General features: G+C 37.8%; 2 protein-coding genes across 5 annotated transcripts in view; both read left to right on the forward strand.

Annotated features, from left to right (window-relative positions):
- The first annotated feature begins 944 nt into the window (after nt 1–944).
- Nucleotides 945–11,548, forward strand: LOC306984451 (uncharacterized protein). Of its 2 annotated transcripts, none has more exons than XM_079585838.1 (5): nt 945–2,234; nt 3,041–3,180; nt 8,445–8,700; nt 9,058–9,132; nt 10,594–11,156. In XM_079585838.1, the coding sequence occupies exons 2-5, from the start codon at nt 3,166–3,168 to the stop codon at nt 10,653–10,655; spliced, it is 408 nt and encodes a 135-aa protein (XP_079441964.1). In that variant the 5' UTR covers nt 945–2,234; nt 3,041–3,165; the 3' UTR covers nt 10,656–11,156. The 2 variants fall into 2 exon arrangements, with proteins under 2 accessions (XP_079441964.1, XP_079441963.1); XM_079585837.1 differs by lacking the exon at nt 945–2,234 and adding an exon at nt 2,860–2,991 and having other exon boundaries at nt 3,131–3,180; nt 10,594–11,548.
- A 1,336-nt stretch (nt 11,549–12,884) lies between these two features.
- LOC306984764 (uncharacterized protein) overlaps nt 12,885–23,372 on the forward strand; it is a 43,291-nt gene continuing 32,803 nt past the window's right edge. For 2 of the 3 annotated variants that reach the window (XM_079586438.1, XM_079586436.1), the window contains exons 1-3: nt 12,885–13,023; nt 13,480–13,600; nt 22,460–22,588. In XM_079586438.1, the coding sequence (XP_079442564.1) occupies nt 13,540–13,600; nt 22,460–22,588 (190 nt within the window). In that variant the 5' untranslated portion in view covers nt 12,885–13,023; nt 13,480–13,539. Of the gene's footprint in view, nt 13,024–13,479; nt 13,601–20,027; nt 20,183–22,243; nt 22,361–22,459; nt 22,589–23,372 lie in introns of those variants that run through there. The other variant, XM_079586437.1, reaches the window with a different exon arrangement.

Consider the following 23,372-nt stretch of genomic DNA (forward strand, 5'->3'; position numbering starts at 1 on the left):
AAGTCTCATTCCGAACACATCGGGATATTTGTCATCGGTTCACGTGTGCCAGATGTTGTTAAGTAGTCGTAAATACACTGTCCTCCAAATAATGTTTGATATAATGTCTTTTCTGTTTGTCGATATTAATCAGATTAGCTCATATTCAGTCATTATATCTGTCATCTCCGGAGGCTTTGCGTTTCATTGCTTTCTAATTCAAAACAGGGTGATTAAACACTGTCTTTCACGTGACGTGCTATAGGTTTAATCATATTAGTGATTAGTTTCAATCAGTTAAATCATATTCATATTGATTGTTTAAATTAGTACAATTAGCCTACTTCCAAAGTTGTATTTGTAGTAGAAGTACAGTAAAAACAACACTTACCATGCTTCTACCACACTATTTGTAGTTTTAATGTGATACTTACCCTAAAGTAACCCTTGTTTTACTGTGATAAGTGTGGTAAAAGGACAGAAACCACAAAACTTACCATGGAAAGACAGCTAACGCGCATTTCTTCACCCGCTGATTGGATGCCGCCAATATTTGACCATTAGCAGGGAGCTTGATTGACAGGTGATCTGACCAATCATACTTCGCCATCCGCCATTTTGTCCGACAAAGCAGTCAGGAGAGTTAGTAGATTAACATGGGAGGATTTAAACTTGAGAAGCGGAGTGTACTGACGCCTTTCGCTCCAATCAATACGTTTAATCGCCTGCAGCCACAGGCGCTGCCGGTTCTACTGAGGGTAGGTCAGAATTGTCTAAAAAAACTTTTATTTAAATGAGTTTAAACTGTCTTTATATACCAATACATAATTAAAATGCAAGTACTCTGAAATAGAGAGTATAAAAAACTGAGTGACTCTAGTGTATTTAATCTTCAATAAACACAGCTCATTAATTCCATTCACTCCCACCTAAAAACGGGTGCGCGACTAATTAGTAATAGTGGCGGTAGTCATGGCGACGGAGAGTGACAGTCGCGCAAGCCAATCACTTGTTTCGTCCCGGTAGGAATTAATGAGCTGTGTTTTGAAGATTAAATACACTATAGTCACTCAATTTTTATACTCTCTTTTTCAAAGTAGGCCTACTTACATTTTAATTATGTATTGGTATATAACGACAGTTTAAGCCAATTTGAAAAAAAGTTCTTTAGACAATTCTTACCTACCCAACCTTTAAGCCCCTTGGTGGAATATCGATTAGTGCAACCGTAAACGTAACAACCAGACATTTTGATGCTGGGAAACCGTTTTGAGAACGTAATGATAAAACACTCATTCCAGAGGTTAATGACACAATATCCACAAAATCGGGAAATAATAGTACCCCAAACTAACACATACAAGACATAAAGTACAGTCACCATCACACACTCATACACTCATAGACATACATCAATATAAACCGTTTATAGTCAAGATCTAAAAAATATTTACTTCACATTTTTCTTTAGGTTACATGCTCTCATAACCAGTTTCAAAGCATGTCTGTTCATTATTATTATTATTTATAATTCAGCTGGGTTGTTTTGGTTCATTATCATTATTTTGCTCGTGCTTTAGGCTGATAACAGAAAGACAGAGAGAGAGTATCATCCCTTCCTCCACTCAAGCAGTGTCTCTCACTATACACACAAATAATGTTGTCAACTGACTGTAACTTAGACATAATGCAATATTACATTCATTACAATAACCTTTGATCATTCACAAATGTTTAACTTCCAGATTAGAACTTTTGTTATTCGTAATTTCTCTTGAATCTGCAAAAGCTGTTTCATCTTTAGCCACCATGTCTTGATATGATCCCAGGCCATGTCTGATGATTTGCAGGAGTTAAAAACTATAGAGACATATTAGTTCAATATCAACATTTCTATACAATTTTCATGCCCATAAAGCAACCAACATCATCAGTTTTGTTACTGTCTACACATCAAATAATGCCAGTCACCTCATGGTCTCAGCTGGCTCTTGAAAGCCCCATTATCTCTTTATAATATTCTTCTCTTCAGGGTGTTGTCCCCTGGTATACTTGCAGACACTTGTTATAATGAAAAACAAGCCATCGAATGAATGTGGGTTCTGGTGAGAGTGGTATGGAGGAACATTTCGCAATGGAAAAGAGCGGTTGCCAGTGTTTACAAGGTGATTTCTCAACGACGGGTGAGATCCTCTTTGGCCAAACAGAGGCGACCTAAGACGGGGGTTAGCGGTTTGGCGATGGCGACACTGATGGTGAGCTGAGTAGAATGACTTTTTGGTCACTTTTAGACGAAAAATTGAAATAAAATTGTACATATACAGCAAGAAAATACAAATATAATTTCACTAACCAAGCATCACATGAAGCAAACATTCATCCCTTCTTAAATGTCGGCGCTAGCGAGCGTGTTTAGTGAAACTGCTGTAGCATATATGCTATCCAACGGTATAAAGGAAAACCATAAATCTTAATTATGAGTCCTGTTGAATAGATTATTTGTGTAGTGAGAGAGGGGGGAGCGAAATAAACCTAAAATTTTTGCGACAGCAGCATGTGTCCAAAGTTAAACAGGGCTTTAAGTGTAGCTAAAATACCGAACTTGTCCTTTAAGCAGAATATAATTAAACTGTTACCTACAAATAGCCAAATTCCCCAAACACGTCAAATGTTTATCACATTTGATTTAGAATAAGAAAAAATTGCAATGCAAGGATAAGACCAAATTATTAGAAACATAAACGATTAATTCATTGCTTATCTGGGTCTGGCTATGCAGTTGACCTCACCTCCCGATCTAAGCCGTTCGTTCATGCCGAGGTTTCGGGATCGAGCATCTAGGCTACTGTAAAAAGAAAGAAAGAAAAAAAAAAAAGGGTTCGAGTCATTCGTTCATCACGTGACAGCTCGAGTCGCTCACACATCGTGCAGAATCAGATCTGCCTCAGTAGAGCCTCTGACTGCACAGAGAGAGTTTGAAATTAACACACACATATTTTTTGGGGAAACCTGGTGAGTCAGAAACAGCATTCCTTACTTTCACTTCATTCTTATTTTACAGAATAGATCATCTCCAAATGGCAATTCCATATAGTCATATCGTGATTCTCGACGTCACATTTATGCTTTCTTCAAATGGGTTTTGTAACAGATTTTGCGCAAATCAACGCCGAACCTTAGAAGAAAATGGGGGCAGCAAATGTAAGTAATAAATAATTTTAATTTAAAAGTTTGACACAGCTAACATAATTATGCAGCTTATGAACTTCATAAGTATTTCACATTATAGCCTAATGCAGTTGTCGTTTTGATATAGCCTATCAATTCTGCTTATTTCAATGTGGTACTTTAAATATACAATTGTTCCATTTAGCAGATAAAAAAAATGTCAGAGATCATCGCTGAAAAATTAGGCTATTTAAAAAAACTGACAATGAAAATGCATAAAGGCAAAACATGTTCACACAATAATTGGAGTGTTTCAGAACAGTTAAAACATGATGGCAATAGGAATAGACTAAACCACACACACACACACACCGAACACATATTATGCAGTTTTCTGGAATAAGACAAAGTTTGATTCTACTTGTTGATTAAGGTTAAAACACAACATCGCTCAGATTTGCTTTCAGTTAACATGCCAGTCTTGATAGTTAGTTTGTTGGTTTTGTCAACAAGCTAGTCAAATGTGTTTTGCAAATCTGCTTTCTAGGACTGGGTAATATGATGATGATACAGGCTATATCGTGGCGATGATATGAAGTGAGAATCGATTTAACCTTTTCTATACCCACGTTCGAGCAAAAAAGGAACATGGATGAATGAGTAATGAAGAGCGGGACGTGCTTGATGTTAAAAGGAGTGCGAAAGAGAACTCAAATTCAGTATTCACACTGACAGGCTGCTAATTAGCTCTTAAAGTGCGTCATTATTACAAGTACAACGATAAAATCAGACTGAATAACTTTTGTAGCTTTAATAAGTATTTGTGTGCATTTAATTTACAGCGTGAAGACTATAGCCTATACTCGAAAAAAATAATGTTGGCTCAGCAAAGAAAAAAAACGCAACAGTTTGCAGGCTACATTGAGTTAAAGGAACTTAATTTGTAGCATAAACAAAAAAAGTTAAAAAATAAAATAATAGTCACTCCAAGAAGTACTCGAGTTGTAATGTCCCTTTGAGACAAGTCATTTCACTCGGCGGCCATCTTTGAAACGCATCTCTTTGAATAGGGAAACATTAAATTCTCCAAAACTTACAATAAATTTAATATTTGAAATCACCAATGAAATCTGACAACAACTCATTAATTTTGTTTCTAAATGCTTTAATCATGACAGAAAACACTTTTCAAGCCAGATTCGATTTTGGGTTTTACATTTCCCCATTCAAAACAATACGAGTTACGCGTCTTGTGTAATTCTAAAGTCTTTGGTTGTAGCCCTCGAACCAATTAATCTTATCTATTTCTGTTCAAATTCACAGCTATCATAACAAGATAATATCGCAGTCATTGCTTATTGAGTCAATGTGAAAGTGACATGTGAAGACCACTCAGAATTTGTCCTCTGCATTTAAACCATCCAGTTAGTGAACACACGTTAGGAGTAGTTCACACACACACACACACACACACACCAAGGTTATTATAGTTTTGCATTTAGTTTTTATTTTAATACCATTTTTAAATTTCCTAAAAATTTCAGTTTCGTTTTATTATTTAGTTTGAGTAGTTCTAGTTTAGCAGAGTTAACATAACATTTCCAGTTAAAGACATTTAATTTCAGCAAAGTTTAATGTTTGCAGTTAAAATAAATAAAATAATTGTTTGAGATTGAACAAAGAACCAAACAAATGCAACTTAAAAGGAAAAATGATTCATATATTAAAAATTAAATCTTGCTAAACGTGGTGTAAAAAATATGCGTATGATTATTCTTTTATGTTATTTCTATGATTAATCCTTTCAAACATTATTCTTGTATTAATCCATTTATGCTTTTTGTCTATTGCATCTTTTAATATCATATACTCATATCATAGTTGTACTCATATTCATATTCATATTCAGACCAGACATTTAGTTTACTTCTACTCTGACAAATGTACGTCTATTTGTGGGCAAGACATGCTAGGCCATTTGTTTTTTCCGTTTTCTGCTCAGTGTGGTATCTTGTCTAAAATGTGTGGTATCTTGTTTAGTTTCACATGAGATGGTTATCTTACTTGGAATTAATCAGCTGTATTTGCATAAGGCCTATAATGGAAATATTTGTCAATTTCTGCTTCTAAGTGCTGGTTCGTGCAGAAAGCGGTTTTGCTTTGAAAAACTAAAAAAGACGCGGGCAGTAGAATGGGCAAAAACACCTCCATCTAGAATTACATAAAGAACAGACGAACAAACGAGTTAGTGTTCTGTTCTGTTAGTTTTTCAGTAACTGCTGTTAGTATCGTTTAGTTTTATTTTTTCATTTATAATGTTGAAATTTCTATTTTATTTCAGTTAACGAAAAAGTTGCCTACCAATATTATTTTGACCAATAGTTTTAGTTTTAATTTCAGTTTTTGTTTACAAAAATAACCTTGACACACCTTCCCATACAACGACGTAACTCGCTGCTTCACATATATGATGCATGTTTGAAGAAATCATCTCGTTACTAACGTAACCTCGGTTCTCTCTAAAAGAGGGAACAAGTGTTGCGTAAGCTAGTTTACGTTACGGGAAAATCCCTTTTCTCGAGAACACTGAAGCCAAAAATTATCCATAATTTTGTATTATTTTAAAACGCATGTTGCTACAGCGAGCAGACATAGGCGAGGCAGCTCGCGCGCCTATTGCTGCTCTGCGGCAACTTGCTGCAACCTATCGGCAAGCGGCCTGTGACGTAAGCACCAATGAGGCCGCTGGCGCCCTCAGTCGTCACATCCCGCCAGAATGGGTGTGGCTTATGCCTATATAAGCCAGATCCCGATAGGGTGCTCTTCGGTTTTTCATCGATTGAAGCCAAGCGAAACCAGATCTCAGCACAAGCACGGCAGGGTTACACAACACTCGTTCCCTCTTCTAGAGAGAACCGAGGTTACGTTAGTAACCGAGACGTTCTCTTACGACAGTACTCTCGCTACGGGAACCCAATGTAAAACGCTGTGCGTGGTGAGAATTGTCCACAACATAGTCCCAAGGGCATGAGCCCAGGGCTCATATGATAGGTGGGTAATGACAAGGCTGACGAGAAATGGGCCTTAGAACAAAACAGAAGGCGACGCAGTCGCCTAATGAATGAATAGGTGCTTAACACAGTGTAACAGTCAGGGTAGACCTTAGCCGGCCTGAACTGTAGAATGACAGCTGGACTGAGCACAGTCCAGTCTGTATAGGAATGACAAGGCATGACACGCAGTCTGGTCGGAACCGAGTCAGGCAGAACTGCAGATACCTTGTTTAGACTGACAACAATCTGGCCTGTACGGCAGGAACTTCTAGGTTGTAAAACCTTGTAAATGAAGACGGGGAGGCCCAGCCTGCCGCAATACAAATATCTTGAAGTGAGACCCCCCATGGACCAGGCCCACGAAGAGGCCATACCTCTGGTGGAATGAGCTCTAACGCCCAAAGGGCAATGAAGGCCTTTGGATGTGTAAGCAAGCGCGATAGCATCAACTATCCACATGGAAAGGCTCTGTTTCGAGGTAGAGTTAGGCCAGCAAGTTAGTGCGGCCACCAAAAGAAACAAAGAGCTGTTCTGACTGTCTGAAGGCAGCAGAACGTTCAGCGTAAACTCTCAGCGCCCTGACCGGTCAGAGAAGATTCACGTCAGTCTCGCTGTCAGACCCAGAGAGAGCTGACAGGGAAATAACTTGCGTTCTGAAAGGAGTGGCAAGCACCTTGGGGACATAACCATGTCTTGGTTTGAGGATGACTTTGGAGTCATTAGGCCCAAACTCAAGGCACGTCGCACTCACAGAAAGCGTATGTAGGTCACCCACCCGAGAGCCATCAGGAAAGCGGTTTTGAGTGAGAGATTTTTTTAACGACGCAGGCTTCTTCCGGAGATCCAGTGATGTGAGTGAACACTTCACTGAAGAGATGAAAAATCAAAGAGCACCCTATCGGGATCTAGCTTATATAGGCATAAGCCACGCCCATTCTGGCGGGCAGCTTGCCGATAGGTTGCAGCAAGTTGCCGCAGAGCAGCCAATAGGCGCGCGAGCTGCCTCGCCTAGGTCTGCTCGCTGTAGCAACATGCGTTTTAAAATAATACAAAATTATGGATAATTTTTGGCTTCAGTATTCTCGAGAAAAGGGTTTTTCCCGTAGCGTAAGCTAGCTAACAACTAGCTAGTCACGACTGTTTCCCGAAACCATAGTGTCGCAAAGTGGTACGCTGGTTAAAGATGTCACGCAGAATGTGGAGTAATAACTAATTTGAATGAATCTGTTTGAGATCAAATTATTGCTAGATGTTTTGATATAAATTACAGACACAGCATCTGAGGACTATTTATCATTTATCTCAGTTATTTTGCTTTATTTCCAGATCCAGTCATAGACTCGTTCTTAGTAGAGCACGTTCACACATGCACACTCTTCAAAAAATGACGCTTTAAATCTCTTGACAAACTAAAAGACGTACATGACATTTGTTTGTATTCTAAATAAAAGATATAGATTGTGCTTAATGTCAGCTTACTTATTTGGCTCAAGATAAGGATTTATTGAGTCCATATGTCATGCAAACTAGAAACTCTGCTTGTAACCACAGGACGATATCTGTCGTTCTAACCACACAACTTTGCGATGCTGTTTGCAAATGTTTGTTAGAACTATGGTATCATGAAACTATGCTGATAATAACCCGAACGTGCAACCATGGCTTACGATGCTTTCGGAAACGCGCCCCAGTGTTTTTGCTGTGGCGCGCTGAGAGCGATTGGTCAGCTGCTTTTCTCTCATATCTACTCTTTAGCACAATGGTAACCACAAAAACGTCAACATTACAGAAACTCTTTTATATGTCAAACATAAGAACATTAAACAGGTCTTTACTTTCACTAAAATCAAAACAAATAAAATAACACTTATGTTCAACATTTATTCTCCTTATCCAGTCCTATGCAAAGCATGTTGGGAATAGAAAGCCACTGCTTAATGTTCATTATTTCTACAACGTAAAAAAAAGAGAGTTTAAATTACACATTTGGTGCACAGACAACATCTTAAACCCATTTTATTTTAAAGTTGGTGGTGCTAAAAGTTATCGAATCGATAGATGTCTGAAACACACATGTATTTATTTATGCCCATCTCTGAACTTAGGGGATTCACTCCTTTATTTAAATCCTTTATTTCACTTCTGAAACTTAACACAGTGTTTCTGTGAATAGATAAAATGCATACCCTGAATTCACTCTTCAACCATGCTTTTGTTTTATCATCTTAATGTTACATCATGCAGTCAAATGAGAAAGAGAAAGAAGAACTTAGAAAAAGAGCGATGGAACTGGATAAAAGAGCGAAGGAAATGGATAAAAGAGCGGAGGAACTGGACAAAAGGGAGAAGGAAGTGGATAAAAGAGTGAAAGAACTGAAGAAGAGGGAGACTGATCTGAAGAAAGGGGAGAGTGAACTGAAGAAAGGGGAGAGTGAACTGAAGAAGGCTGGAGGAATTGATCTTGCGAAAAGCAAAAACAAAGAATCAGAGGCACCTAACAGTAAGAATTATGGTTTTGATTCACATTTTGACTGATGCATATGATGACAGTGGAGTAAAAGTCAGTCAAAATCTCAGTAAAAGTAAAAACGACGCATATAATTATTTATAAAATAAGCAGAAAACCCCCCCAGAAAATGTGTCCTTTGATGCATGAAAATCATAAAAAACTGTAAGAAACTGATAACGAGGTGACAAGCTTATGTGACCTGCATCATCATTTCATGGATCAAAAAAAAGAAAACTTAAATTTCCCCTACTCTGAGCTTCATGCTATGTTTGATAAAGCATCATCTTTATGTCAATTTTATTGTGCAATTCTAACAATGAGTGTTTGTTTGATGCTCTTTAATGACAGATTGCGGTTGCTGGTATAATCAAACGGCAGAAGATAATGATGAGGAACCAGTTTCCTTCTTCTGTCAGAACACAGGTTTGATCTCCCTTCTGTTTTCTTCTTGCTTTGTTTCTGTTTTCCATCAGCTACCATAGTACGATGCATCGTTGAAGAAATCAACTAGACATGACCGTTTCCCGAAAAGTAGTCGTTCAACCACGCTGGTTAAAGCGGTGATATAATGCCCTTTTCACAAGATGTAAAATAAGTCTCTGATGTCCCCAGAGTGTGTGTGTGAAGTTTTAGCTCAAAATACCCCACAGATATTTTTATATAGCATGTTAAAGTTGTCACTGTTTGAGGGTGAGCATAAACGCACCGTTTTGTGTCTGTCCCTTAAAATGCAAATGAGCTGCTGCTCCCGGCACAGGGGGCGGAGCTACAAGAGCTTGCACTCACACAGACTTGCACTGAAAATGTAAAAAAAACGTTTAGCCTTTTATGTTTAAACCGGAGTCAGACAATGATGGAGAGACTCAAGAAGAAGTGACAACATGATGAATTTATGTAGCTGAGTTAACTATCTTCCAGTCATTGATTAGCATATTCTGTCTTGATCATCTATAAATCGTGTTCAGGGGGCGGGGTTTATGTAAATTCTAGGGTTGGTGATGTCACTAACCCGTGAGGAATGTCATGTAGTCCCAACCAGCCGTTTGTTGTAGTCCTTAAAAAAACTATTTCTTTAAAAGCAAATATCTTCCTTTGCTTTGAACTTTGAGTGTTGTAACTTTGCAGATGTTGTTTATGATCAAACAGCAACATTACACACTAACTACAGTTAGAAAAGTGAAATCATAATCAACCACCCCTTTAATAATGTCACGCACGTGGTGGTGTTATAACTTGTAATGAATCTGTTTGAGATCAAATTAATGCTAGATGTTTAGATATAAATCACAGACACGGCATCTGAGGAATATTTCTCATTTATCTCAGTTATTTTGCTTTATTTCCAGATTCAATCATAGACTTGTTCTTACGTACTAGAGCACGTTCACACATGCACACTCTTCAAAAAACTACTTTTAAATCTCTTGACAAACTAAAACACGTAAATGACATTTGTATGTATTCTAAATAAAAGATACAGATTGTACTGAATGTCAGCTAACTTATTTGGCTCAAGATAAGGATTTATTGAGTCATCGTCACGCAAACAAGAAACTGCTTCTAACCACAGGACGATATCTGTCGTTCTAACCACACAACTTTGCGATGCTGTTTGCGAATGTTCGTTGGAACATGGTTTCGGGAAACACGACTCGTTGAACTGCTGATAACGTCCAAAGTTGAAATCATAGTTTGCTAACAATGCTTTCGGGAAACACACCCCAGTTTGTGTTTCAGCGCGTCCGGTTGTTTGTGCTCACCTGTCTCTCATTATTGCTTGATTTCTATGCCGTATCTACGCTTCCTTCCTTTTTGTTCTCTGTGTGTTCTGTGCTTTTTGCTGTTCACCTGCCCGTTTTTCTGACATGTTTTTTCTCTGCCCAGGTTGTGCGATTCCCCGTCCCTCTCCAGGATCCATTCTTTTAAAACTGTGCTGTTGCTGTTGACCAGTTGGACTGTTTAGATTTCCCTGGTTTACCGATCGGCTCTCTCTCTGCATTGCTTTGTTGCCGTGCCTGTTTCCAATCGTGAGTTAGAATTTCCTTGTTGGTTCTGTTTGCCCTTCGCCTGACCATCCTGACATTGATTCTCGTCTCACGATCGGATTTGATTTCCCTGGACTCTGCCTGATCATTCTCCTCTCAACTGTCCAAAACCTGATTTGCTGCCATGAGGCTTGTACTGTCTTCATTATTACGCTTCAGTAAACTGTATATAAGCATTTTTCTGCTTTTGGGTCTTTCCTTCCTGAGATCGTAACATCATCACTTGATTCACTTCACATCAAGTTACAGTGCAAACTGAAATCGTAAACTTACACAAGAGGGTGCTAATACTCACTTTACAGTAATATCATTTCATGTAATTCAACCACGGGAAGACTGCTTGACACCAAATGTAACAATTATATTAGATAAGTAAGTCCAATAGCTTGTTAACTGGCTAGAAAAAAAAATGTAACCATTGATTACTTATTTTGATCTAATTCTGTCAGCTTCAGTTCAAGATGTTCCACTCAATGTAAAACCTAAGTAGATTTAAATCTAAACACTGACTACTGACTGTAGCCTGCATCCATACAGATCATGAAGAGATCATGCATCACTTCGGGGAACTGCGCTGGACTTCATATAGCATGAATTGCTGCCAACGCTCAACTGGACAACAACAAATCCGTCATCACCACACCTCAATCAATGCAAACCATGATCTCTTGTCTTGTCTGCATTATCAAACAATATGTGACCCTGGACCACAAAACCAGTCACATGGGTCCATTTTTTGAAATTGAGATTTATACATTATATGAAAGCTGAATAAATAAACTTTCCATTGATGTATGGTTTGTTAGGATATTACAATATTTTAAAATCTGGAATCTGAGGATGTAAAAAAATCGAAACATTGAAAAAAATCTCCTTTAAAGTTGTCCATTTATGTTCACGATTGTGCAGCATTCACTCACAAAAATACATGTTTTATATCTTTACGGTGGGAAATGTACAAAATATCTTCATGGATCATGATCTTTACTTAATATCCTAATGATATTTGGCACAAAAGAAAAATCGATAGTTTTGACCCTCAATGTATTGTTGGCTATTACCCGTGTAACATGTGACTGGTTTTGTGACCCAGGGTCACATGGCAAAAACCTTACAGACACTTAATCACTTATTTTACTGTTTATTTAAAGAGGCGTTTACAATTAAGATGAAATAAAATATCCTCAGGGTCTGTGACAAATACCTGTTTTACAGCTGCTATCAAGTGAATAGAGATGAACTAACTTTTACTTTACATGAATTTCGGTCAATGATAAAATTTGGCAACATGAAATCTTGCTAAACAATTAATGAATTATCTTATTACCTTGATTCTTCTTTGTAAGCAGATTCTGTGTAGTTTCGTCATCAGAATAATTATCTTCTATATGAAGTTAATGAAGTGAACATTAGCATATTTAATTCTAGATGGCGTCATTTGTTGTCATTGTCAGTCATTTAAATATTTTATGGATCAAGAAACTGCTCTAAATCTGCTGCGAGTTATTTATCAGCCTGTGAATTAAATCTGTGTGTCAGCATTTATTCAGAAGTCGGCGTTCAGATCAGCTATATCAATTATGGTTTTATTTTTATGCGCTCACACTCACATATTTCTACGTGATGTTATTCAGACTTAGGCATCATACTTTATCACATGCATCTAAATCTTATATTAAAATACGTCTGCTTTCCATTTCTAACACTCATATATTTTATACATTTTTTTTTTTTAAATACAATAAATTAATTTTTGATGGGTATGCTCATCAAATATGTTTTATTGTAAAAAGTCAAAAGCTTAGTAGCCTACAAAATTAATGTACAGACAAAACAACTGTAATTTATTTTAGACTCAATGCAGTGAAGCTGCAGTTAAATCCAGACCATGTTCATGAGGAAGGATAAAAGGGATGGTGGAGGGTGAGGGTGTGCAACATTTCTGAGGGGTGATGAAGATCACAGAGTGATGAAGGTGTGAAATCAGTCTTATTATACATGGTCAGTAACATCTGAATGTAAATGGGGGAAATGAGGAGAGAAATTGTTGCTGATTTTAGTGCTATAATAATGTTACAGTGTGGGATAAAGGAACTCAGCCTTATATAGACTGAATTCTCTTCTCACTCCAGCACAGTAGATGGCAGAGTGTTTAGTTAGTTAGTTCACAACCCGCCAGTAATCCTACAATAGAGCAAGACGAATAGTGTTCTCTCAGCCACAAGTAGGCTAGCACATCTTGGTGAAATCTTCAGCTGGAGTCTATAACGTAAGTTAGTTTTTATGTTGTAACAATTCGTACTCATTTATAATCAATCGCTGTGTGCTGTAGTCTGGAGAGAAGTTGTGATGATGGGAGAAACGGAGGTTTTTGTACTCCGAATAAACTCACGAAATGATTCACTCTTTCGAAGCGCCGCACGCTGGCGACACCTGTTGGCCAGAATGGTGTAAATACATCGAGAACAGCCCGAACAAATGTAAAAATACCGTTGAAAGTGTAATCTATATAATATATAAATCATTAAACATCTTAAATATGAAGTATATGTAGCTAGGATATGTGTTCCCATCACTAGAGCGGAGAGTCACTATAGTTTAAAAGGTGCTGTATCAGGCGAAAGTGTAAACAAGGCTTACGGCTAGGCTAGTATGCTAAAAAGGTTAAGCATCACACAGCTATTGACCTATTAAAATACTGTTGAACATGTATGTCTTCCCACAGGAGAAGAATCGAGGAGGAATTACTACAGGAGAAGCTACTGACATAACTGTTACTATTGTAATGATGAATTTTGAGGAAGAATCCTGGAGAATAAAAGATGAAGATACAGAGGAACAAATAGGTCAGTGTCCATTCTTGTTTCTTTATTGATAACTGCTGAAGAACATTAAGACTATAAAGCCTCATTTACACAATTACATTAGCTGTAAAATAACATAAACTAGGAACAGATATGAAAATACTAGATGGGAAAATGGATTTATTGTCACAATATTCATTTCCCCCAAAATGTATCTTGTATTTTCATATCTGTTCCTAGTTAAAGGACAAGTTCGGTATTTTACACTTAAAGCCCTGTTTACAGATCGTATCTGATGAAATAGAACGGTTAAGATTAAAATTTGGACACATGCTCCTGTCGCGAGAATTTTAGGTTTATTTAGGACCTATTTTGCCAAACGTGTCACACCCGTGATTCTTCCGTTGAGAGCTTGAATAATAGACACTCAAGCGGCGGAGTAATACCGCACCTCACACAGCACATTCAATACAAGTCATGGAGTTGGACAAAAACTATGATAAAACCTGTTGGAATGCATCTTTTTCAGCGATTTTTTTGGGGACCGTATCAGTGAACACCCCTGACCACTCGGTGAGTTTCACGTCTTTGTAAACGAAAGTTTAATGTGTTTTAGGAAGGAATCTTCCAGTGGCCATAGACAACCATTGTGGGGGTGAGGGGGGAAAGCGATATAAACCTAAAATTCTCGCGACAGCAGTATCTGTCCAAAGTTTAATCTTAACCGTTCTATTTCATCAGATACGATCTGTAAACAGGGCTTTAAGTGTAAAATACCGAACTTGTCCTTTAATGTTATTTTACAGCTAATATAATATATTATAGTTTGTGTAATTTTAAGATGGGTAAGGGAAAATGCATCTGTTACGTACTTTTATTTTAATCTTGAAATGTAATATGTTCGTTTTAGGTCTGATGGAACAAAGTGAAGTGGAGGAGAAATTCCATCAGTTTCAGAAACCTCAACAAAACACTCAAAGAAGAGGAGAGAAATATTCTCTCATCTGCTCTGAGTGTGGAAAGAGCTTCACAACTAAATCAAGCTTGAAGATGCACATGAGAATCCACACCGGAGAGAAACCCTTCACATGCCATCAGTGTGGAAAGAGCTTCCCATGGGAAACTAGTCTCAAAACTCATTTGCTGTTTCACTCAGGAAAAAGATCCTTCGGCTGTGATCAGTGTGACAAGAAATTTATTTTGAAAGCGGAGCTGAAAAGACACATGAAAATTCATGGAGATGAGAAGCCTCACCTGTGTTCTGATTGTGGAAAGAGTTTTTCACAACTCCAATATTTAAAAATTCACCAGAATATTCATACTGGTGTGAGACCTCATGTGTGCTTGGACTGTGGGAAAGACTTCACTAGATCCGGTGACTTAAAATCACACCAGAGAATTCACACTGGAGAGAAACCGTACAAGTGCTCATACTGTGGACAGAGTTTCGCACATTTATCATCCTTGAAAGATCATGAGAGAATTCACACTGGGGAGAAACCGCACCAGTGCTCTCCATGTGGGAAGCGCTTCAGCCAATTATCTGGTCTACGAACTCATATGAAAAAGCATTGCCCAAAGTTGTGTAAGTGAGCGAAGTTCACATTCAGATCCACCACTTTAAAGAAAATTATTTGATATTCAGATTTGGCAAAAGGTGGAATTTCAACAGAATTACTTCATTTAAAGGGGACCTATTATGCAAAATTCACTTTTACATGATGTTTGAACATAAATGTGTGTCTGCAGTGTGTGTACACAACCACCCTATAATGGTAAAATTCCACCCACTCCTTTTTTTTAATCCAGTGTTTCAGAACAAGCCATTAGCAGATACTAGCTTGTCACACTGCATTATTATAAGGTCTATTTACCATAGAGATTAGCGAGCGATGTAATTTTTTATTTTATTTTTACATCGCTTATAAAAAGCTAGTGCGGCAGTGCACTTCACTTTCCGTGTGACCAGCCAACCGGTAAAAAAAAAAAAAAAAACACATTAAAGAAATGATTCCCTCTGATTTTCTGTTTCATTACAGTTTGATTACTCGCAGCAGTCTCGCATGCCCTTAGAGCTCGTGTGAATTACAAGTATAAAATGAAGTTAACGAACAACCTCGATCCATCAGGAAACGCCACATAGGTCACTGAATTTCACTGCGCTTCTTTTCAGTTTTTCTTAGAAGCCATTTGCCGGAGATGTGTTAAAAGATAGCGGAGTGCATTCATGATTATTAGGCTACCGGTATAATACTGGCGCCGGGTCTGAGTGAGTAATTTACTCTCTTACCGGTTCTTTGATTAACATAAAAGGGATAGTTCACTTTTAATTAAATTTTGGGATGTATTAGCTTACCTGAAGTGCATCCAAGATGTAGGTGTCTTTGTCGCCGCAGTAGTTTCAATTTTGATATTTTTAGGTCAAACCGTTCTTGTCTGTCAGTCATATAATGCAGGTATATAGGTACTGTCTCCAAAAGCATGCAGAGATGTCTCTAATGCAGAGAAAAGTCCAAATAAAAAAAATCCTCATCGTAAGTGCACATTGATGGCCTAAGACACGAAACAAGCGGTTTGTGTGATAAAACGTACAGTATTTATATAGTTTTTATCTCTTTTACACAACCACGTCCATCTGATTAAAGTTTTAAAAGTTTTGAAAGAATTAAAGTTCAAGCTCCAATCTCCTCCTGAAAATCCCCCCAAAATGTTGTTGTTGCCTCAGTGACTACTTCATTTAGAGAAGCTATCAATCATGACATAACGTTCCCGTTTTTATAGCATCAAATAACTGACTGAGTTAGACCAAACTTATTTAAAAACATGAACACTTAAACTTACATCAGCGTGATAAAAACTTCCTAAAATGGCAGAAAACATCGTCCAATTAGTCTTCATGGGGAGGTCGGGGTTTATGACCTACAGGTGAAACTCAAAAAATTTGAATATCGTGCAAAAGTTAAAGGAGAACTCCGGTCAATTTTAACATTGAGCTCAATTTTTAGTAAATTTGGAGTGCTGTCAATACAGAGAACAACGACAAAAATCGGTGTTGCCTACACCGTGTTATCCTATTTTTAAAATTTGCACCCTATTGACTTCAATGGGGTCTAATTTTAAACCTGCTTTTATTTCTCTTATCATCCTTGATGTGTCATACAAGTGCCCAGCCATGTTGAGTGATTCCTTCAGAGTGAACACGAGTGAATCTGACTGCAGGAGATGTGAAAGATATGAATAAAAATTATGTTATATCAGCCAGCGCACAGACCTGTATTTAGTTCCTGTTTTCGGTCGAAGTCCAAAGTAGTCGATTGTCGAGTTCATGCGCGTGATCATAGGTAACTAAACATATGCGCGTGAAGTTACAATCGACTACTTATTCCAATAATTCAACTTAAGAAAACCCCAAGGGTTAAGAAGTCCTTAATTCGCAGGCAGATGTTCTGCTGTATGTCAGACATCTGGGAGAACAGTCTGCTGGATAAGATGGTATTAAATGCAGAACTATAGTCTATGAACGATCTGTTGGCCATGTATGCATGCATACTGGTCCAGGGTGGATGGCAGAGCAGCCTTGATGTGATGCAAAACTAGCCTCTCCATGCATTTCATAACTACAGGTGTTGGTGCAATGGGCCTAAAATCATGAGGGATGTTATGGATGCTTTCCAATTAGTGTGCAACCCGCCAATAAAGCCACAGAAGAAGAATCCTACAAGAATTAAAATATGAGATACTTATAAATTTGCTTAGAAAACAGAAAATGGTTATAGTGAGGTTCATATGGGTACCTGCACAAGGTATTGAAATAGTGGACAAAACTCATGGGCGTCAGTTTGGTTTGAAATGTGCTGGGGACAGAGACGCATTCGGAAGTGCATTTTCAGAAGTGCTGGGTACAATGACGCATTCATTTTTTTTTTATCTTTCGCTTAGGTCATGTTTTGAAAGACGATGTCCTGAAGCTTACTAATGTAAGCTCTGCAAGCTACTAGCAGTGGCGGCGTTTCACAAAAACCTAGTATGGCATTCCGTCTGGCAGAGGCGGCAATTGCCTGGGACCCCGCATTTTAAGGGGCCCCCCGAGGGCTGATCATTTAAACAATCAGAAATATTAATATAAAGACGCAGCAACATCAGTGGGGCCGCTCGCTACTGCTTTTACCCTTTTCAAACTGGTGCAGCGCTTACTCGCGGTAGGTAGAAAATGCATGATTTGATTTGTTAAACATGAAAAGGACTTATCCATCTGGCATGGCAGCTCGCTCTAACTTTAACCTATAGCCTAAATGTTCGCTATTAGCCTATATGGATATTAGGTGCATATCCAAAGTGTGTGTGCGTAGTGTGCCCGCACTGCATGGCAGGCGTCGGCGCGAACACTTGCATTTTCCTAGAGGAAACAACTTTAAATACTCAATCTTTTTTTAGGTCCAAAAGGAATAACGCATCAGTCGCAAGTAGCCTACTTTTATTTGGGTAAACTCACAATTACAAGAAAACGTTGTGCTTTTGTAAAATAAAATAAAACAAACAGGGCGCGCTATAGCCTAATTATCTCCATGGCGTGAACTAGCGCGTCTCAATAATGAACTGAAATGCAGTGTAGCCTCAAAAACATGATGAATATTTCTATATAAAGCTCGAAATATCCACTTTTAAACGAAAAAATTTGAATCGAAAGCAAATACCGGATGATTACTGTAGGCCTAATCCATAGCCTATTAGGTACATTTCTATCTAAAGGCGCATCCACTTTACAGTGGAGATGTATATAGATATGTTTGGAGCCGACACTGATTTAGAAATAGGCCTATATATTTTATTAATAAACAATAAAAATGCCTCATTATTTTTCAGACATATATCATTAGCCTGCTTTTGCGGCAAGATTTATGCATGCGCTTGAGCGCGGATTAGGCTATATTCCTCCATACACTCATTATTTAAGCAGAAATTAATATAAACGTGAGAAAAAAATAAAACGAGCTCCACAGAACATAAAATATTAATTTTATTAATCATTTTATTTAGTTCGCATTTATGAGGAAAAAACAATGTTACGGACGTGACCACTCTGAAATCGGCACTAAAAGATGCTTTAAAACTTTCACAGACCTCAATCAGAAAGCACAAAGCCTTTCTTTAAAGTGAATTTCGTTTTGTATTAATTGTATCTTAATTTTAATCAATGTTTCATCAACCGATTGCCTGGATTTAATAAATAATAAGTAGGCCTAAAGCAGATAATAGCCTATATATCACGACGACACGGAGGCGCCTGCGCATGAACTGGAGCTCGTCTCATAAATGAACCGAAACTCAGCACAGCCTTGCCTCATAGACCTGAGAAATATATATATTATCTACAGAACGCCTTAAATCATACTTTTTAAACATAACAATTCAAAACGAAAGAAAACTATGTTATCCGTATGAAATGTGCATTTCTCTCTGCCGCGTTCATCGTTAACTTCATCTTTGCAGCGACACAGAAAACACTTGTTTATTAATAAAAATGTCTCCTTGCTATATTTGACATATTCAGATTACTTTTGCCAGTTCTTTATGGCAGCTTTTAGGTGCTTTATTGGCAGCGCCACCCTTATGGTGCGTTCACACCGGACGCGAATACCGCGTCAGGCGCGAGTGATTTCAATGTTAAGTCAATGCAAAGACGCGTTACATGAACGGGTCACCACTGCATCAGCACCGAATTTCTTTTTATTTTATTTTTAAATCCCCCCAAAAATCGTGATACGAACCGAATCGTGGGTTTGGTGTATCGTTACAGCCCTACTAGCAACCCTAAAAAGTGGTGGGTACAAAATGACTCATGACGAAATCTGGTGGGTAGGCTACGCGTCCCCCCCGTCCCCCCCGAAATCGACGCCTATGACAAAACTGGCAATACATATGAACGTTGAAGTTCTACAAGTGCACTTGTAAAGCAGAAATAATCGGAGGAATTAAAGAACACATTAATAAAAAGTGGCAAGAAATGTGGGACAGGGAAATAAAGGGCAGACACCTGTACAATATCCAAAAACAAGTCGGTAAAGGGAGAATATGCTTCAAAAGTAGGAAAGAAGTAATATAGGACAAACCCGAATAGGACAGGGTTGTCTAGGTCGGCTACACAATAGGGTTTAAATCATTCATTGTTCAATTGGGAAACTTCAAACTGGATTATGTAAATCTTGAAGTGAAGCAGAGACTTTTGAGCATGTACTTCTACATTGTGCAGCAATAAAGAGATGAGTTGATTAAGAAACTGAAAGATTTAATCATTTTTAATCTATCAAAATTAAGTTGTGCCTCAGGACAGTAAAAATGCAGAGAGAAATACCTAGTTCTCTCAAAATAACTGGATTATATAAGTATCTAAATTACATACCGGTATGCCCCCCTTAATTTTCTCCCCTCCCCTCGTTATGTTTTTTCCTTCCCCGCTGATGCTTCACACTCCAGTCCAGTTGATGTCGGTAATACACCATAAGTTGGCTTTTCGACCGCCATTAAACACCAGAAAAGAAGAAGAATCAACAATAGATGAAGATGAATGGTGCTCGCTCAGCCACAAGTAAAACATCTTGGTGAAATCTTCAGCTGGAGTCTAACGTGAGTTAGTTTTTATGTTGTACCAATTCATCAACAACATATTCCGTATGTGTGCAGTAACAGTTAGTAGCCTGGAGAGAGCTGGTGGTGATGTGAGAAACGGTGCTTTTCTTCTGGCTGTTCACAACATGTCGCGTCCAAAAATGCGTGGAAAAAGACGGCTCCGTTGAAACAGGTTATCAGCTCTCCGATTCGGTCAATTTTTATTACGAAATTCAAACAATAAATACCGTTTTGGTTTCGCTGTAACGTCTCAGTTCAAGCAGCACGTGAACCGATTATCTCTGGCCCTACTGTTAGTTAATAGTAAATAAACAAGAGTCAACAAATGGTATGTTGAAGGATACAGTACTTAACGAAATGTATGTTCCTCATATTGATTAATCAGTGTTTTTCAACCGTCATAAAACGAGAACAATGTCACATAACGTTATATTTACCAAAGGGAAACCATTTGATGACCATAGCACGTTAGTAGGCTAGAAAAAAAAGAGCTATAGAGGAGTATTTATCTAAATATACTCTATATTACATATTTATTATAGTTTTACTTAGGCTATATCATTAAAATATTAACCTTGTTATAATAATAAAAACGCATTATATTGAATTTGAGGTAATATTTTTTACATTTATAACAATACCAGCTGATAAGGCTTTGTATGTTTACAGCATTAGGTGAGGTTTTTTTCTTGAGAAATATTAACATGTATCTACTCTACCTTAATATTTATCCAAATGAATCGATATGGAATCAAGATCGGAATCAAATCACAAGAACTGAATTGAAATTTGTGTCAAGCAATAATAAAAAAGTAGCCTACCAGTCATTGTACCATGGAAACATTGCAACATGTTTTCACAAAACTTTAACTTTTTTTTTTTACAAACCTAAAATCAGTCTGAGCAAAAATAAGAAAACAAAGGTTGATCAAATAAAGAGTTGCATGAGTTGCTTTAACCCTTTAATGCATGAATTAAAATTATAATAACCTCCTCAATCAGGATTTTTGAAAAACAAGATTTTAAATGATTTTTTTTTTAGACATATTTGTCAAATAGACTTTCAGATGTCCACTTGAGTGGACAGTATGCGTTTATGGTTTTAACTGAAGAGATACTGTATTAAACATAATAAAGTAATAATAGCAATATTGTGTGTATTTAAAAAAACTAACAATAAAATGATAGAAAAACATGTGAAAACTATAAAATATACAAAAGATATATATGTGAAATATTGCAAACGTAATTGAATTTCAGAATTTCATACAACTTGCAGAACTTCGCATATCTTTGGAAACCCAATTCAGATGCTCTCTCCAGTGTACCGGAGTATGTCAATTTACCCTTATTAGCTGATCATTCAGATTATGTTCAAGATGGACACATAATTTACTACCATAGCTCTCCTCTGAGAAAACCTAGAGATCAGGTGTTTTTAATCTCATCTGAAATGAGCAGTGTGTTTCGAATTATGGGTGGCACTTCCGGTTTGGAGAACTTACATTCAAAAAAAGCTAAACGAATCATTTCAAATCACAAGGTTGTCCTACAAAAAAGCTGATCCGTCAGTTTGACTGGATGAGCTGTCAATTTTCCTTCATGATTTATTTTCAGGCATGAGAATAACGTTATACTTGGTATTTTAAAGTGACATGTTATAACAAGAATATCTATGGCAAGAACTCAGAATACGCTTGCGGTATTCTGATTATGTGAGATTTTTTCATCTCTCCGTGGTGTAGACTTGCCTGGAAAAAACAAGCGTGTGAGTGCTCTGTTTGAGCACCCAAAAGACGTGACATGTGAATGGCCCCTAAGGCAGCTTTGAAATGTATATTTTTTTCAACATTTTTAAGGCAGTAGGATCATGATCTATACTAAGGACACTAAAGGCACTGAATCCCAGGAATGACACACTACACTACAGTTTAACTGTTTTCTGTCAGCTGTATCAGGTGAAAGTTTAAACATGGCTAGAAAAATGTTAAGCATCTATTAAATGACCACACAGCTATTGACGTTAAAATACTGGGGAATATTCCCATCTTCCTACAGGAGAAGAAGCAAGCAGGAGGAATTACTCCAAGAGAAACTACTGACATACTATTGTAAAGATGGAGATTAAGGAAGAACCCTGCAGAGTAAAAGATGAAGATACAGAGGAGCAAATAGGTTGGTGTCTGTTCTTGATACTTCATTAATCACTGCTATTAAACTAGGGATTACTTTTATTTCAGTCTTGAATTGTCTAATGTAATATGTTCGTTTTAGGTCTGATGGAACAACGTGATGTGGAGGAGAAACTCCATCAGTTTCAGAAACCTCAACAAATCACTCAAAAAATGGAGTTTGAGGAAGAACCCTGCAGCATAAAATATGAAGATACAGAGGAACAAATAGGTTGGTGTCTGTTCTTGATACTTCATTAATAACGTCTCTGTTACTAATCGTAACCTTGGTTCCCTGAGAGAAGGGAACGAGTATTGCATAAGGCTAGCTTACGCTATGGGAAAACTCCTTTTCTCGAGAATATTGAAGCCAAAATTATCCTTATTTTACATATGTAAAACGCAGTGCAGCTGCACAGCAGAGCATTTTAACGCGCTGATTGGCTATGCTGCGGCAACTGCAGAAACCTATGGCGTGGCGGCTGAGCCACGCCATAGCTTCGCGCCCTGTCACATCAGAGCCCGCCAAGATGGGCGTGGCTTTAGCCTATAAGAAGTAGGGATGGGCGATATATCGCATGACATTGTTAGGCGCATCTCGTCAGTAAAGCCAGTTCCTTGATTAGTAGTAAATCGCCATCACCTGCTTTCAGATGTAGCGGCATTTACTACACAGAGCCGTAGTTAACTGACAAGCTGAGCCATATCGCATTAATTATCGCAGGCTATACGTCCGCGATAATTAATGCGATATGGCTTAGCTTGTCAGTTAACTACGGCTCTGTGTAGTAAATGCCGCTACATTCCCGCCATAGGAATTTAGGTTAAATCGACTGAAGCGATCGACTCGATCTAAGCACAATTGCATGGCGGGTTACTTAATACTCTTTCCCTTCTCTCAGGGAACTGAGGTTACATTTAGTAACCGAGACGCTACCTTTCGAGAGTACTCTCGTATTGCGTAAGGCTAGCTTACGCTATGGGAACCCCATTTAAAACGCTGTGCGTGCTTACAA

Source organism: Phoxinus phoxinus (genome assembly GCF_949152265.1).
Source record: "Phoxinus phoxinus genome assembly, chromosome: 17".
NCBI lineage: Eukaryota > Metazoa > Chordata > Actinopteri > Cypriniformes > Leuciscidae > Phoxinus > Phoxinus phoxinus.